The sequence below is a fragment of the Carcharodon carcharias genome, chromosome 32 (genome assembly GCF_017639515.1).
Source record: "Carcharodon carcharias isolate sCarCar2 chromosome 32, sCarCar2.pri, whole genome shotgun sequence".
Taxonomy (NCBI): Eukaryota; Metazoa; Chordata; class Chondrichthyes; order Lamniformes; family Lamnidae; genus Carcharodon; species Carcharodon carcharias.
This window is the reverse complement of record NC_054498.1, coordinates 10762101-10776606: the sequence shown is the minus strand read 5'-3', so window position 1 is coordinate 10776606 and position 14506 is coordinate 10762101. Positions and strand designations below refer to the sequence as shown.

The window sequence follows — 14506 nt, the reverse complement described above, 5'->3', positions numbered from 1 at the left end:
GGTTTACTTAAAAATACAACAGTGGCTACATTTCAAAAGCAATCTATGAGAATGTGAAGCATTCAGAGATGTCCTGCTGGCAAAAAGGTGCCAAAAAACAGCAAACTGTTCCTTCAAATCAGCAGAGCCCATAAAAAAGTGAAGTGATTTCAGTCCCGAGGTTAACAGCGTTTTCTATGCAACACAATATCAAACTAAGGATAATGCTATCTTTCTTTAATCAGAGTTGAACCAATCAGCTTGAGCAAAGTATATCAATACGTATTTAATTTATACTGTGGAGCAGCTACAATGAACAATAAATGGCATGCCTATGACCATTCAAAGCTTAGTTAACCTGTTAACAGCAGCATTGCCAAGTATCCATGAAGAATAGCTGACCACAGTCTATAATATGCCAGTAGTCCATGACTGCTCACAATGGCCATATTGAGAAACAGATGAGGGAAACTCTGCCTTCTCTAGTGTAAAACTGGCAGAAAATAACCAGCCTAGCAGGTTTACAATTGCAGCCAGACACCAGCCTTGGATTCATATCAGGCTTATCCCACAATAGAAAATCTAAGTGTAACAATGCTCCCACTCCCTGAAGCAACCCCTTCCTTTAAATGAAGACATGCCAATTCCACAAACAAGCAAGGCTAAGCTTATTAGCTGACACAAAAAACATAATTGTTGAAAACGCATCCATGAGATTATTTTTAAAAATTAACCCACATGGCTGTTATTAAAAACAAAGACCTCTTCTGATTTTGGCTGGGATTGGAAACGGGTTTAGGCAGTGGCAGGGGGACGGCTGATGGAAAAATGGTTTATGGCCAATAGCAAGAAACGGATAACAGTGTGCATTATTGCTGGACAAAACGACAAAATGATACACATGGATTAACAACAATATGGCGCCATTAAGCATGCAAATAAAATACTTACACCACGTGTATCGGTTGCTGTGGTCTGCTGACTTGATACACGTTCTCGTGGGATCAAGTTCTTTATTACAGAACTTAGTACTGCTCCAAGTTGGTCTACTCTATACATGTAATCTGCATAATAAACTTCAGACTGATTTAACTCCAAGCGGATTAATCTTTTGCTTAATGTTCTATAAACTTCTCATGCAGATATCCATTTTGCCTGGACAAGGCATTCTGTTATTAAAGAGACACTTTGGATGAAAACTCATAGCTCCAAACCCTTTAACGATTGGTATTCTTAAACAATCAAATTACTCTGACTCTGGTGAGCACATTTATAACACTGTTCAAGCAGCAAATGTAAACTGCACAAAATCTTTACAGGCTCAGCTACACACTACAAAATATGGCATTTAGTTGAAACAGCTACTAGCAATCACAACAACATCTTGCACTTATATAGTATCTTTCGCATAGTAAGGCATCCCAAGTGACTTCTCAGAAGTGTTATCAAATAATTTGACACTGAGCCAAAGAAGCACAGGTGACCAAAAGCTTGGTCGAAGAGTTAAGTCTTAGGCAGTATCTTACAGGAGGAGAGAGAGGTAGAGAGATGGAGAGTTTTAGGGAGGAAATTCAAGCTCTTGGGCCACAAGCAACTGAAAGCACGCTGCCAATGGTGGAGGGATTAAATAATGGAGGAGCGCAAGATGCCAGAATTGAAAGCGCAGAGATCTTGGAGACTCGCAGAGCTGGGGGAGGTTAGAGATGGGGATCGCAAGGCCACAGATGGATTTGAAGACAAAGGCGCAAATTTTAAATTTGTGGTATTGCTGGACTGGAAGCCAGTGTAAGTCAGCAAGCACAGGGGTAATGGGTGAAAGAAGAAAGATACGGGAAAGTTTGCTGATGGCAAGTCCCCATTTCATTTATCAAAAAAGAATGATTTGGTGCTGTGAAACAGCATGGATTTGGTCAAAGTATTCAATACAGTACACAACTGAATTCAGTGAGGCTGCACTCACAAAGCAGAGCCTCGCTGGACAGGAGCCAGAGGTTGAGCTAAAGCACCTTTCATACTTTCATCAAGTTAGACTCCATTCTGGGAGCAGTTTTACTGAGTTTTTCCTGAAAATCTTTTACAGTCTAATTGCAGTTTTTGAGAAAACAATATTGCATCTAAACACAATATCCAATAGCCTGCGTATAATGCAACGAATGATTAAAACTGCCCAAACTGGGCATCTTGTCAATCCAGCACTTGGCCAAAATTCAGAGGATATCAAAGGTCAGAGCAGTCCATTAATCTCAACTATAACCTAAAACATAACACTCCAATTGATGTCATTCTGTACAACATACACAGTTGGGTTTGCCAGGTGGCCTTACTGGATTCATTCTGTTTTACTGGTGGCGGGTCATCATAGTGGTTCCTAATAAATGGCAAATACCACTAATCGAATTATGCTTTGAAATGAAATGCTGCAGGGTCTTACTCTGCTGTAGGTTCGACAGCAATAGTGCACAATAATACACAGGAAGGAGGGTTAAGAGGTGTCAATGGATTCACTTACGATAAAGTGACAAGACTTGAGCAATGCTGACTGAAGCCACTCCTGAGAAGCGCATTGGGATGTTACATAACTTTAAATGTGCTATATAAATATAAGTTGTTGTTGATAATACACCTCCACATTAAGAGAATTTATGGAGATGTAGCAAAACTGATTAATACCTTCGGAGAGAGCAGACAGCCATGATCATTTGATTTATGTTGATCTAGGCTGAAATAATATGCAGTGAACTCAGTTTACGCCAAATAACGGGCCACAACTTCCGATGGAGCAGTAACTGAGTTTGATTGCCACTCCGCTTGAAAGTACTTACCTTGAAATCCAGGCGGTCCTATCTCACTCAATCTTCTGGCTCAGGCCAGGCAAGATCTGGGCAATGCAGTGCATCCCTGTAAGTTGGGCCTGGTGGCAATAGTGGAGGGGTATCCTGTAGGTTGGTTTCAATCGGGGTTGGGGGGTTGTAGCTCCGTTTGAGGGTGGGCGGAGGGTGCGGGGTGGGGTGGAGGAAGTCAGCGTGGGTTTGTACAATAGTTACCCAAAAGCTAGGAATGGTTTTCATTTATCTAACTTTTTCTGGGTAACTACTCTTGTAAGATAGTTGGAACCATCCGAAGTTCATGGTTGAAATCGCATTTTGGTTTGGTTTCCAGGGCAGACAATTGCTGTTCAAACCTTACCTGGAAACTTTCTGGGGGGTGGGGGGGTGCAGTGGGGTAGCACACCTTTAGGGTTACCCCAAATGCCCTGGAGCTCGGAAGTTATAGCCCAATATTTCATATAATAAATACAAATTGCTATGTACGGATGTTCTCTGACACTAGTTGTGAATTCTAAATGCGATGAGTATAAAAGACATTCGACACCGAGAACAGATTATATTAGCCTTAGCTACTTGAGTCCGGTATGGGAAATCTGAAAACTGGGTTTGATGTCTTTAGTGGACATCTAGAATTACCCACTCTCAGATTACAAATGCCTTGAAATTTTGCAGCTCAATTGTTAGCACACACTTAGCAACAGTAGCACGGCAACAGCTTCACGGGGGAGACATCCTTTGGTCCATCAAGCCCACCTACCCATATCATGCATTTCCTATAACCCTCTTTTGTCCATTTTTTTTAAACAGGGGACATTAACCAATTTATCTTTAATAGGTTAGCGGCCTTAAGATAAAGGGTGAAGACATTTTATACAGGGAGATTGAATGTTCATATACAAAGTTGTGAAGAGCTTAATTACAAAGTCAAAAAACAAACTGCTGCAAGACCTAGGACATAGTTCAGGAACTCTAGCGGGGCAGCAGAGGAAGCCAAATCTGAATTTGGAGTGAAGCATATGATCAAATTATTTTTCGGAAACTCTGCCCTAATGAATATTGTTACAGAAGTTTAAGTGGAAAAAAGACTCAATTTCCTCGTAACCAGGGGATGTCCTGAGCAGAAACTAAAACAACAGACAAAATTATGAAGCAGTGATATAATACTAGCACAAAAATCTGATACCACTACAATCAGATTTAGCAACAAAATTATCAAGGGATTCGTGACATTAGACCTGCCAACACTATTGTGAAGTTATGGTGGACTGCAATAAATTGTAAGTGACAAGACTGGAAAACACAACTGTGAATCTTAGTCAACCGCAAGCATGGTTAAGTGCACAACGTCAGATGGGCAGCATCTGGTACTCATTACACTGTTGCTAACAAGACAGAACTACCCACATGCAGTTGATTATTTCACCGATTGTTGTAGATATAAAAGCCATATTTAATCACTCGGACTTCTTTGGTAAACTAGGTGGAGAGAAAACAAATCCAGACTTCGCTACCAGATTTTTTTTCCAGGGATAAAGTTTCAGCAGAAAGTTAATTTCTCTTTTTCCTGAATGCAGATACGTCAAACCTCAGATGTTTAATTAATTACTTCTTAGCACAGAGGTTTACTTTACAAATCTTGAGATTACTGGCTGCCAAATGTTCAAGTTAGCTGTGTGAAAAACGTATTTGTTCCCATCGACTTTTGGCAGCAAGTGCTTTCTGCATATTAAATTACAAGCACACTAAATTACCAGCACACAAAATGTAGCTTTTTGGGGGTGCAACATAATGCATATAAAGAGGACATTTCAGAGTTCAGTGGCATTTTTGGACTTCTATTCAAGTTGGACTTTATACCGATTTTTGTGTGAAAAACTCTTAAATATCTACATTTGGAGATAGAAAACTTAAAATGACTCCGAGGATCAGCTCCAGTTACCCAGGATTGGAAAAACACTTAATAAAACCAGTTTGATTGCTTATCTTAATTCTGACAGAGGAAGAAAGCAAGAGAAGGTGTATGCAAAGCAGAGTGTGAAAACTGATTAGTAGAAAACCAAAACTCTAGTCTTGCAATGAATCTAGGAAAGGCAAACTTCCCATCGGCTTCAAATCAAGCCAAAAATGAGCCCCGCACACCAAGGCAAGAAACACAATTACCCATTTTGTTCCCAGAGAGTAAATGTTTACTGATATAAACCCTGGATGGTTTTTTTTTTGAAAAAAGCTATTGCTTATAGATAGAGTTGTGTGCTGCATCTATAGGGCCCAACTCTGTTACATGAGAACAACAGTAGGTCATTGTGCCCCTGGAGCCTGTTCAGTGAGTTTATTTAATGAGATCATGGCTGACCTGCTATCTAGCACCAAATACCTATCTGTGCCCCAATAGGAACATGGTTGTTGGCAGAAATCTTCATAACATGTTTTTTGTATATTGTATTATAATAAGACTTTTTAAAAATTCTTTCAAGGGATGAGCTGCTAGCAAGCCCAGCAGTAGTTGTTGCCCATCCCTAATTGCGCTTGAAAAGGTATCTCCATGCAATTACAATTAACATGTGCTTACTGTAACCATTTTTTCTGCCTGTCACACCATCTCCAAATCTGCTTCTTTTAATTGCCCTTACATACCTGGAATCCTGCACTACTTTGTCTCCAAAGTAGGTGGTGCTGTTGCCTACTTATCTTGACAATCTCCCAGGTCCTGTCTCCATACTCGATGAAGCTTAGGGACAAGCATTCCAGATCAGATAATATAATTTAAAAACATGTTTAAAGGTAAATCTTAACCCTCTCTCCACTATTTCCATTGCCTGCCATCATCACGATCCAGCTATTAGCCTCTTGTGTTGGCTCTTTCGTCTACGCTTAGGACTGGGGAACCGGCTTCAAAACAGGTAAATGATGGGGGGGGGGGCGGAATTAGGGAGGGAAAGGTACGGGGAAAGGGTGAAGGTGAAGTGAGAGGCTGGGTGAAAGGGTTTGACTGTGGAATCACATTGAAAACAAATGGCTTAATTCATTGCACAAAACATCAACAATTGTGTAATTTGTGTCATTTAACTTGAGAGCAAAATACAGAACTGCTCCTGATAAACGACACTAAAAAACTGAAGAATTATTTAGAAAAGGGGGTTAAAAAAGTTCTCAGTCAACTCCCCATTTAAACAAAGCAGCCAAACCCTTCTCAATGCAGTCAACAGGGCAGCTCTCACTACTTACAAGAAAATATATCATTCCTCCCTGCAACAGTGCAGCCCTTCCCATAATAAACGTACGGGTGAAACATTTGTATCACACACACCAGACAGAACAAGTTTAGCCGCTGCCTCAAACAAGGGAAATGGCAGGTAGGAGCCCTGAGGTGCGCCGGAGGTAAAACTGCTGAGCAAATTACCTCACAGTAAGAGAAAGTAGATCAAAGAGGGGCGACGGAAATTTCTATAGAGTCACTTACTTCGGATGAAACCCCACTAAGGTTATCAAACAGAATGCGCACAAAGAATTTCCAAATGCATTGGATTGTTTTGCTTTTGTGACACAATGAACATTTCATTTGCATTGTACATGGAAGTCCTTCATGAGATTCTCAACCCCTCAATGGTAAATACAACACATAGTGTCGTACTAAATTATTCTGATCAGAAAAGCTTCAGGTCTAATCCACAGGCTTTGACACTTTAGATTATCTCAGCCAATAACTTGCATTTATACATAGCATCTTTAACGTAGTACAAACGGCCTGAGGCTGTTCTCAGCAGCATTGAGGAAATGGGTGGAGCCCCACAACTGGTCCAATCACAGATTTGATAGGGGTCTGTAGCAAACATATCCACTATCTCATGGTACATGGAAAACACACCTATGAAAAAGAACAGATTTAGCTCTGAAGCCTCCCAAGGAGGAATGGCAAACCACACGACTAGGACCGTGCGAGAACAGTCATTTTGGCCACTGATGGCTGAATGACATATCAACTTGAGTTAAGTGGTTCCAAAAGCGGGGATGCAAGGGAAGCTGGTGATGAGGGGGAGGCGGGTGGGGAGAAGAAGAGAGGTGGGAGGGGGGGGCTTCTCAGAACTCGCGATTCTATCACTATTGTTCTGTGGATTTCACCGCGGGACAAAATTCCAACAATGACGAATTTTATATCTTCCGTTTTTGTCCATAATGAACATGTCAAAATCAGACCCAAAAAGAGTCAATCGCAAAGTTAGGTAGTGCTGGCAGCAACCACACACCACCAAAAAAAAGTTTGTGGAAAATATCTCTCAGCAAAATTCTGTAAATGGTTTGTAATGTTTTGTCTGGCCTAAGGCACTTGATGTTTTGCAGCAGTGCCATTTTCCAGTACATTATTTCTGAATCAATTGTCACATGTCCAGCGACGCTGCAAAGCCACAACATTTAAAAACAAATTTAATCCATTTGAAACCTTCATTTAAGAGGTACTAAACGACGCTGAGCTGAGACACCAGGGACAAATCAGCTTCGACAGCAATTCTGAATGTTTCAGCCTCCCAATCCTCTGTTTAAGGAGCAGCTCCCTGGTGGGACATGTTGAGACGCCATCCTCCACATGGTGGAGGTGGGCATTACTTATGAGAGAACTTGGACAACAAACGTTGGAGAACTATTTGTCCATGGCAAGCATTGCACCCAATCCTGTTCCCATCCAACAGCTCACATATGAGGTAAGGGATGATAAACAGGTGAAGAACTAACTATGCCCATTAGTACTGGCAGTTCTGATCTTAACACAGCCAGCTCAGCAGCTTGCAACACAAATTCAGGAAGCCGAACACAAACTCATAGGTGCTGCCTTTGTGGCAATGAAAGACCTCACCTTATCCCACTCTTGCAGTCTTCATCCCTGGGTGCACAACATAGTAAAATCCAAAGCTTTAAGACCTTGTGAATCTACCAGCTAACAGATCAATTTCATTCCAAAATTCTTCCCAGGAAAATAAACTAGCTCTGTTTAACTTTGATTTCCCTCCAAATGGCTTCTCAGCTCTTTATATTCTGTCAGTCAGGCACTGTAGTAAGATTCTTTCTCAAAATATCTCCACATTAACCCATAGGTAATACCCCAAAACAAAACATTCTATACTTCAAATTCCTCATGAATACAGATCTGCAACAAACCGCCTGGAACAAACTGAATGTAAACAACATTCTTGAAGACCCTTTCCCATCCATCTCTCCCCCAGCCATCCCAACCCAGTCCTCAATACAAGATTGTTGTAAGCTGGGTAATTATCAGCAAACGAAGGGTGAAGAATTCCACCTATAAAAATATGAATAATGCAGTCTCAGCAAATTGTACCTCCAAATGATGGCCAGATGAAGAATGGACATTTAGAGATTTTATGAATGGACCTGCAAAAAAACCAGCCCACATCCACATATTTAAAATACTCCAATCTGTCAAAACCTGAAAAGTAACATGTTGCTTCAGTTTTTTTCAACAAAAGTATTTTAGAATAATTTACCCTGGTAAATATGCACCAATTCCTCAAACACATCTGCTTAAATTTAAGTCTTCCCTTCCTTTACCAATTAAACAGCTTTAAAACTGTGTTTCGTCTCACCAGTGCAATATTCTTTGCCACTATGTTGTGGCACTGTGATTTGCCTGTAGACAATAGGCTCAGACTCCAGAATGTTCTCATCATGGCGATATCTTGTTGGCTTCTCGTTGGGTGTCCCCCGGGACCGTGTTCCGTTCCTCCTTTCAAAAGTGTCTATCTCTTCAAACACGGCTGCTTTGTCAAAGAGTGCTAGATTGCCTTCAAAATCAAAGTCTGTATCGAGAATTACTTCAATTCCATCCCCAAAACATTCATCGTCTTTATTTTTCATTGGTCCATTCTTTACTCCGTTTTTCTTTGGCGTTGCTTGATTTGGAATCTTACTGCTCGATGACCCTAAGGAAAAGAAGAAGAAGAATGATATGGAGATTGGTACGTTGTGCAAATATGTTTTAAAAGGATCCAGGTTTCCCTCCACCTTACAAGGGTTTTGCCTGTTATATCTGTAATGGTTGTGCCTTTGTAACTCAGTATGAGAATGCAATTGCCCAACTGAATATTTAAGAACATAAGAAATAGGAGGAGTAAGCTATACTGCTCCTTTTCTGCCTTCAATAAATCATGACTGATCTTCTACCTCAACTCCACTTGCCCACCCTATCCCTTGATTCCCTTACTAAATATACAGCAGCATGCAAAACAAGTAGTTCAAAATCATTTCTTTAGCAGACATAAGAATTGACCCAGCTGTAAGCACCTCTACCATGCCACATTTAACTCGTCAAATTTAATAATTTCCCCATTGCATATAAGTATAATTGATGACTTAAACAATTATAACATCACTGGCAAACTACATGAATTGAAATAAAAACAAAAAAACTTTACTAGATCTACTTGGATTCCAAGAGAGCCCAGAACCACCTGCTTCTTTGATGTATGGCCTCCAACAATTGTTATCTGCTTATTCACTGGTCAATGAACTGATCCAGATTTCACATCTGAATTTCATGATATCTAAAACACAGGTGCCACTTGCCTTGCCCTTCCATGGCTGCCTCATACCCAAGTAATGGTTTCTTTGCTCTTGTTGCCAGAGCCAGTGTCAGGACAAGCCAGGGAGGAGTTTTTTTTCCCCCTGTTTAAGAATAACAAATACCATGCACACAGCTCACAAGCAAAAACATTCATCTTAAAACATTGAAACAAATGCGATCCAATATTTGTATTTTCTTTGTTCTCATATTCGTTATTTGGTTTCCAATCCTTAATTTACTTTTATACATCACATTATCTTTTTAATGGCTTTAATCTGTGTATTGAATGAAGTGCCAATAAACCAAGGATAGATATAATTAAGTGCAATTTTCATTGATGCACGTTTCCCTTAATAATAACATTTCACTTAATCTGAGATTTCCTTTAATTATAACACTCGATATGTCCACTGTACTTTTAAGGAGCAAACAAAGTGAAAAGAGAAATCATGGGCTGCAATGCAAATTCAGTATAAACAGAAGACCCAGAGTCAGGAATATGAACCAATCTGGGAAGATGCATAACGGAAGGACGTGAGGCAGAAGCAGAACTTATGTGGGGAGTACGAGCGAACTGGGCAGGTGCTGGCAAGGAGAAGTGTGCTAGGGAGCAACAGACAGTAAGGTCAGAGCGAAGGGTTGTGGGGAAGCACTGAAGTTTGGGTTGCTGCAAAGCCATAGGGAGAGTAAAGGAAATTTCAGGATTTGGGTTCACCCGATAATTTTAGGAATTATACTGAGGCTGTTTGGTTTCATAGAATGTACAGCACAGGAACACACCACTTGACCCAACTGGTCCACATTAACTTCTTCCCACCCATGTTCATCTCACAACATCAGCATGTTCTAATATGTTGCATCAGCTTTACAATACAATGGCACTGTTGAACATGCACTGTAATGGAAGCTGGGCTGCTCAGTGACTTGTTGGAGTTGTAGTGTGTTTGCTTGGCTCGGAACTCAGTCCTGTGAAGTACTGAGCAATGGCTGCACTGTGACCGGAGCTGTTTCAGAGGCTGTTAACGTGCATCAGGTAGAATATTGGGGTGAAGGTGATTAAAGCAATTGGCAAGTGAAACAGATAGGTGACTAAGAAAATAAAAATCAGAAAGTAAGCCTTTGTGTCATATGAGTCATTACACTTCCATACTTGAAAAGAATAGGAAGTAACCTATGAGAAAGAGGAAAGAAAAATGTAAACACTTAACTAGATAGAATATTGACTGACAGCTCTACAGAGACAAACTCAACAACCTTGATATACAAATGAGAAATATTCTTCAGCTTATATCATGGCAGGGGCTAAGATAAGAAGTAGCTTTAAAGAAAAAGATTGTGCAGCAATACTAGTTGATTAAAGTTTGGGGGGGGGGAGGGGAGGTGCAGTTGCATGTAGCATGCTGCTATGAGCCAGGGCATGTTCCAGACTCAGCAAAGGACACTGGGTCATCGTGCGCTCTTGTCAAAAGCTCAATGCATAGTTCAGAACATTCTTCAATTAAGTAGATCCCTAAAGAATGCTGACGGCAGCAGGGGGGCAGTGATGGGGGAGGTGTAAGAGATGTATTATGCTGAATGATTCCACGAATGTCCTGTCCAGTTAAAGTCTCCAGCTAGTTATTTGGCAACACTACAAGTGAATTTCATATTATAAATAGTCACGACATTCTTAACAAAACCTCGGCACCACTTCTTGGTCTCAGGAGATAAAACATGGAGAAATGCCTAGAATAAACTTTCAACTGCTACTATGCCTCTGTAGAAACATACGTAGCATAACTATTTCACTAATATATTTTTCAATTTCTTCCCAACAAATAAATGGATATTAAAAAGTAAAAGCACTTCAATGTAATTTTATAAATTACAACTTTCAGCAGCCATGTTTCATTGTGTAGCATTCTCACTTCTGAATCAGAGGGTTGTGGTTTCATGCCCCTCTCCAGAAACAAATGAAGCTGACACTCCCAATACAGTATGGAGTATGCACTGAGGTGCCTCCTTTCGACTGAGATATTAAACGGAGGTCCTCTTCTGCTTCTTCAGGTAGATGCAAAAGTTCTCATCTCACTCGGTCCAAGAAGCAGAGCTCGCCTTCAGTCCCAGCTAATATTTATCTCTTAGCCAGCATCACTAAATAGGTTATCTGATCATCACAACATTGCTGTTTATGGGACCTTGCTGTGCGCAAACTGGCTGCTCTTTTTCCTTGATTACAAAAGTGACTACTCTTTGAATCTACTCCATTGGTTGCAAGCACTTTGGGATGTTCTGGGTTATGGAACGTGCTGTATATGCAAATCTTTCTTTCGCCAAGTTTACATACAATAGTTTAACTCCACTTTAATTTGTAGACATTCAATTCTATACATTTCCAAACCACTTCTAAGCTAGGTCAAATCGCTAGATTTTTCTGTTTTAAAAAGACTGCAAAAGTTGATACAAATAACCACAGAAAAAAAACTCAAAACAGCAAATTTGAGAACTGATTTTTAAAAATTTTTATTTAATCTAATTTCAATATTTTGAAACAGAAAACTGGGTCTAGTTTAAAGGGCATTAACATTGGATCTGTGTTTGAAGCTTTTGACTATCTCAGGCCTCATTGAAAAGGGTTAAACCTTATAAATCACAATTACCTATAGATTTATTTTGTATAAAAACTACATAAGGTACGACTGAGTTACCTGCACCAAGCAGAAAAGCCTGTTGCCTGGTTTCCCCCCACCCCGTCCCCCCCATCCCAACCCGACTCACTGATAAATCAGCTAGACACATTGTTGGTTGTAATGTAAATCATTCATTGCTTATCAGAACTTCACAAGGCAACCGCTTCAGTCACAAAACGCACATGCACCAATTAGATGCAGACACCAAAGATGTGCATAGATCAGAGGAAAGCCAGGAGATATCTAGCCACTTTCTATAGGGCAGCCTTTCACCCATCTCAACCTCTCACAATCAGCCCAATCCCCAAGTACCTCTCAAGGAGATAAGTCACATATCTCTCACCAAGTTTACATACAGTAGTTTAACTCCACTTTAATTTGTAGACATTCAATTCTATACATTTCCAAACCACTTCTAAGCGAGGTCAAATCGCTAGATTTTTCTGTTTTTTCAAAAACTGCAAAAGTTGATAAAATAACCACAGAAAAAAAAACTCAAAAATCAAACTTAAAACTCAAAGTCATAGGGTTGCAAAATTACTGCAGCATCTATCCTCTAACAAGTTTCCAGCACCAACTTAACAGGAATGTCGCCAACTCCATCACCAAGCACCCTTCACACTAACATATATAACTGTTCATTTTAAAACCCTTATTGCAGTAACTTGCAAGTCATGTGAGATATGTACTGCAGCGTGTACTCTAATGACAAGCTGTAAACATATTTTCATTAAAAATTGCATTCAAAAGTTGTTACTAAGCTTATTTGACATAATGGTAACAGTGCACTCTAGGTGTTGTATTGAAGTTGATGCACACTAATTGCTCGTGCAATATGCTTTAGTATATCACCTCAAGTAGCATTTTCACTAGATATGGGCCCATAGCCACAATTACTTTACGTTCTTCAGTTCAAAAGGCTCTCTCTAAACAAGATTTAGAAGATAAACTATAATTATGCTCTGCAATTCTGAATCAAATGAGCAAAAGAAAATTTTTAAAGTCCATTATTGTGAAATACAAGTGACAATTATTGGGGGGGGCACAGGAGGAAGAAAGTTTACCAACCAAATTTTACTAATGGTTCTGCGTATTTTTCTAATAATAGTCAATTAATATTGCTTTTCTTCTACAACAGAATAGTTTTTGCTTATTTTTTCACCGGTTGATGCATTTCACAGAATTAATTCTTCACCAGTTTCTTGTGCAGGTCACAGTATTGAAAATACTTCACAAAACATTTCACATGCTGGGTTTGGTTGACAGCTACCAATCTCCTGCCAGTTTTGCTCACAATTGTACAAATCAAAGGCAGAGGCCCTGTAAATTTTCACAAAGTCCGCAATGTTTTTATAGTCAGAGTAATTGCCAGGATTTGCCCAAAAGACAAAGTCATCAACATCCACTCCCTTTGAAACAGATGCACTGGTTGGTTTGAATTAAATGTTTCTGTTTTACAATTGCAACATTAATAAAAGGACCAAAGCAGAAAGACTGACTCTGAAATGCAGCTTAGAAATTCTGTGGAAAAAGAGCTCAAGTCTAAATGTCCTCTTCTCCTCTTAACTTCACAAAGTTCAATGGATCTTAGAAGATTAGCAAAACAATAAAAGATTTTTAATGCCAATTGACAGCAAGAGACTGAACTATTTCAATAATACCACAAATCTCTGCTCCGATGGTTTGTGAAGATAGCAGCACACTTGAAGGCAACTGTTAAATGGCAAACAGAGTACTTGCTTCTTTTTAAACTGTACTTGGCGAATTTGACTGCTGGTTCTATTTTTTCCTCTTTCTGTGGAGTCACAGCACATTCAGCCTGGAATTCTAACTCACTGCAAAGCTGCACTTTGACAAGACTGCTAAGATGATTTTCAAGTAGACAAGTCAGTCATGTTTGGAAAGAGGCAGCACATGACACAATGGGAAGAATCATGGCACCCTTTGTTCTAAAAATAACAACCATCAAAGTTGAATAGATTTTGTTCAGGAACTAAATTTTATCAACTGTTGTGCACTTCACACAATTTGAAGATCTTAGTCACTAACATATTAGCAAAACAAACTGGATAATCGACTGTCAGTTGCTGAACATGATTTACCACATATAAACTTACAAGACAAATTACTTCTAATGGAGTGGCAAATCCAAACTGTGCCACAAAATTCACAGCCTTTTTTTGACTGTTTGCACATGTTCATTCAAGTGCTGTCATTCTGATTAAGGTAATGCAGCATACTTCTGAGCCTGATAGCTAAATTCATCAAACTAGCATTAGTTTTCACCATTTACAGCATGGTTTATAAACTTTGGCCCAGATTTGTCCATCAGAGAAGACGTTCTTTTGCTGCGTAGATCTCAGGTGATCAGATGGCGAGAAGAGTCAGTTTTAGCAACCGAGGCACTAATGGTTATAATAGAAGCTAAGAACATAGCAAAATTAGACTTCCCCATA

General features: G+C 39.7%; 1 protein-coding gene across 2 annotated transcripts in view; it reads right to left on the bottom strand.

Moving 5' to 3' along the window:
• Positions 1–14506, bottom strand: part of edc3 (enhancer of mRNA decapping 3 homolog (S. cerevisiae)) — an 84113-nt gene that overhangs the window by 35793 nt on the left and 33814 nt on the right. For both annotated transcript variants that reach the window (XM_041178460.1, XM_041178461.1), the window contains exon 4: positions 8405–8740. In XM_041178460.1, the coding sequence (XP_041034394.1) occupies positions 8405–8740 (336 nt within the window). The remainder of the gene's footprint in view (positions 1–8404; positions 8741–14506) is intronic.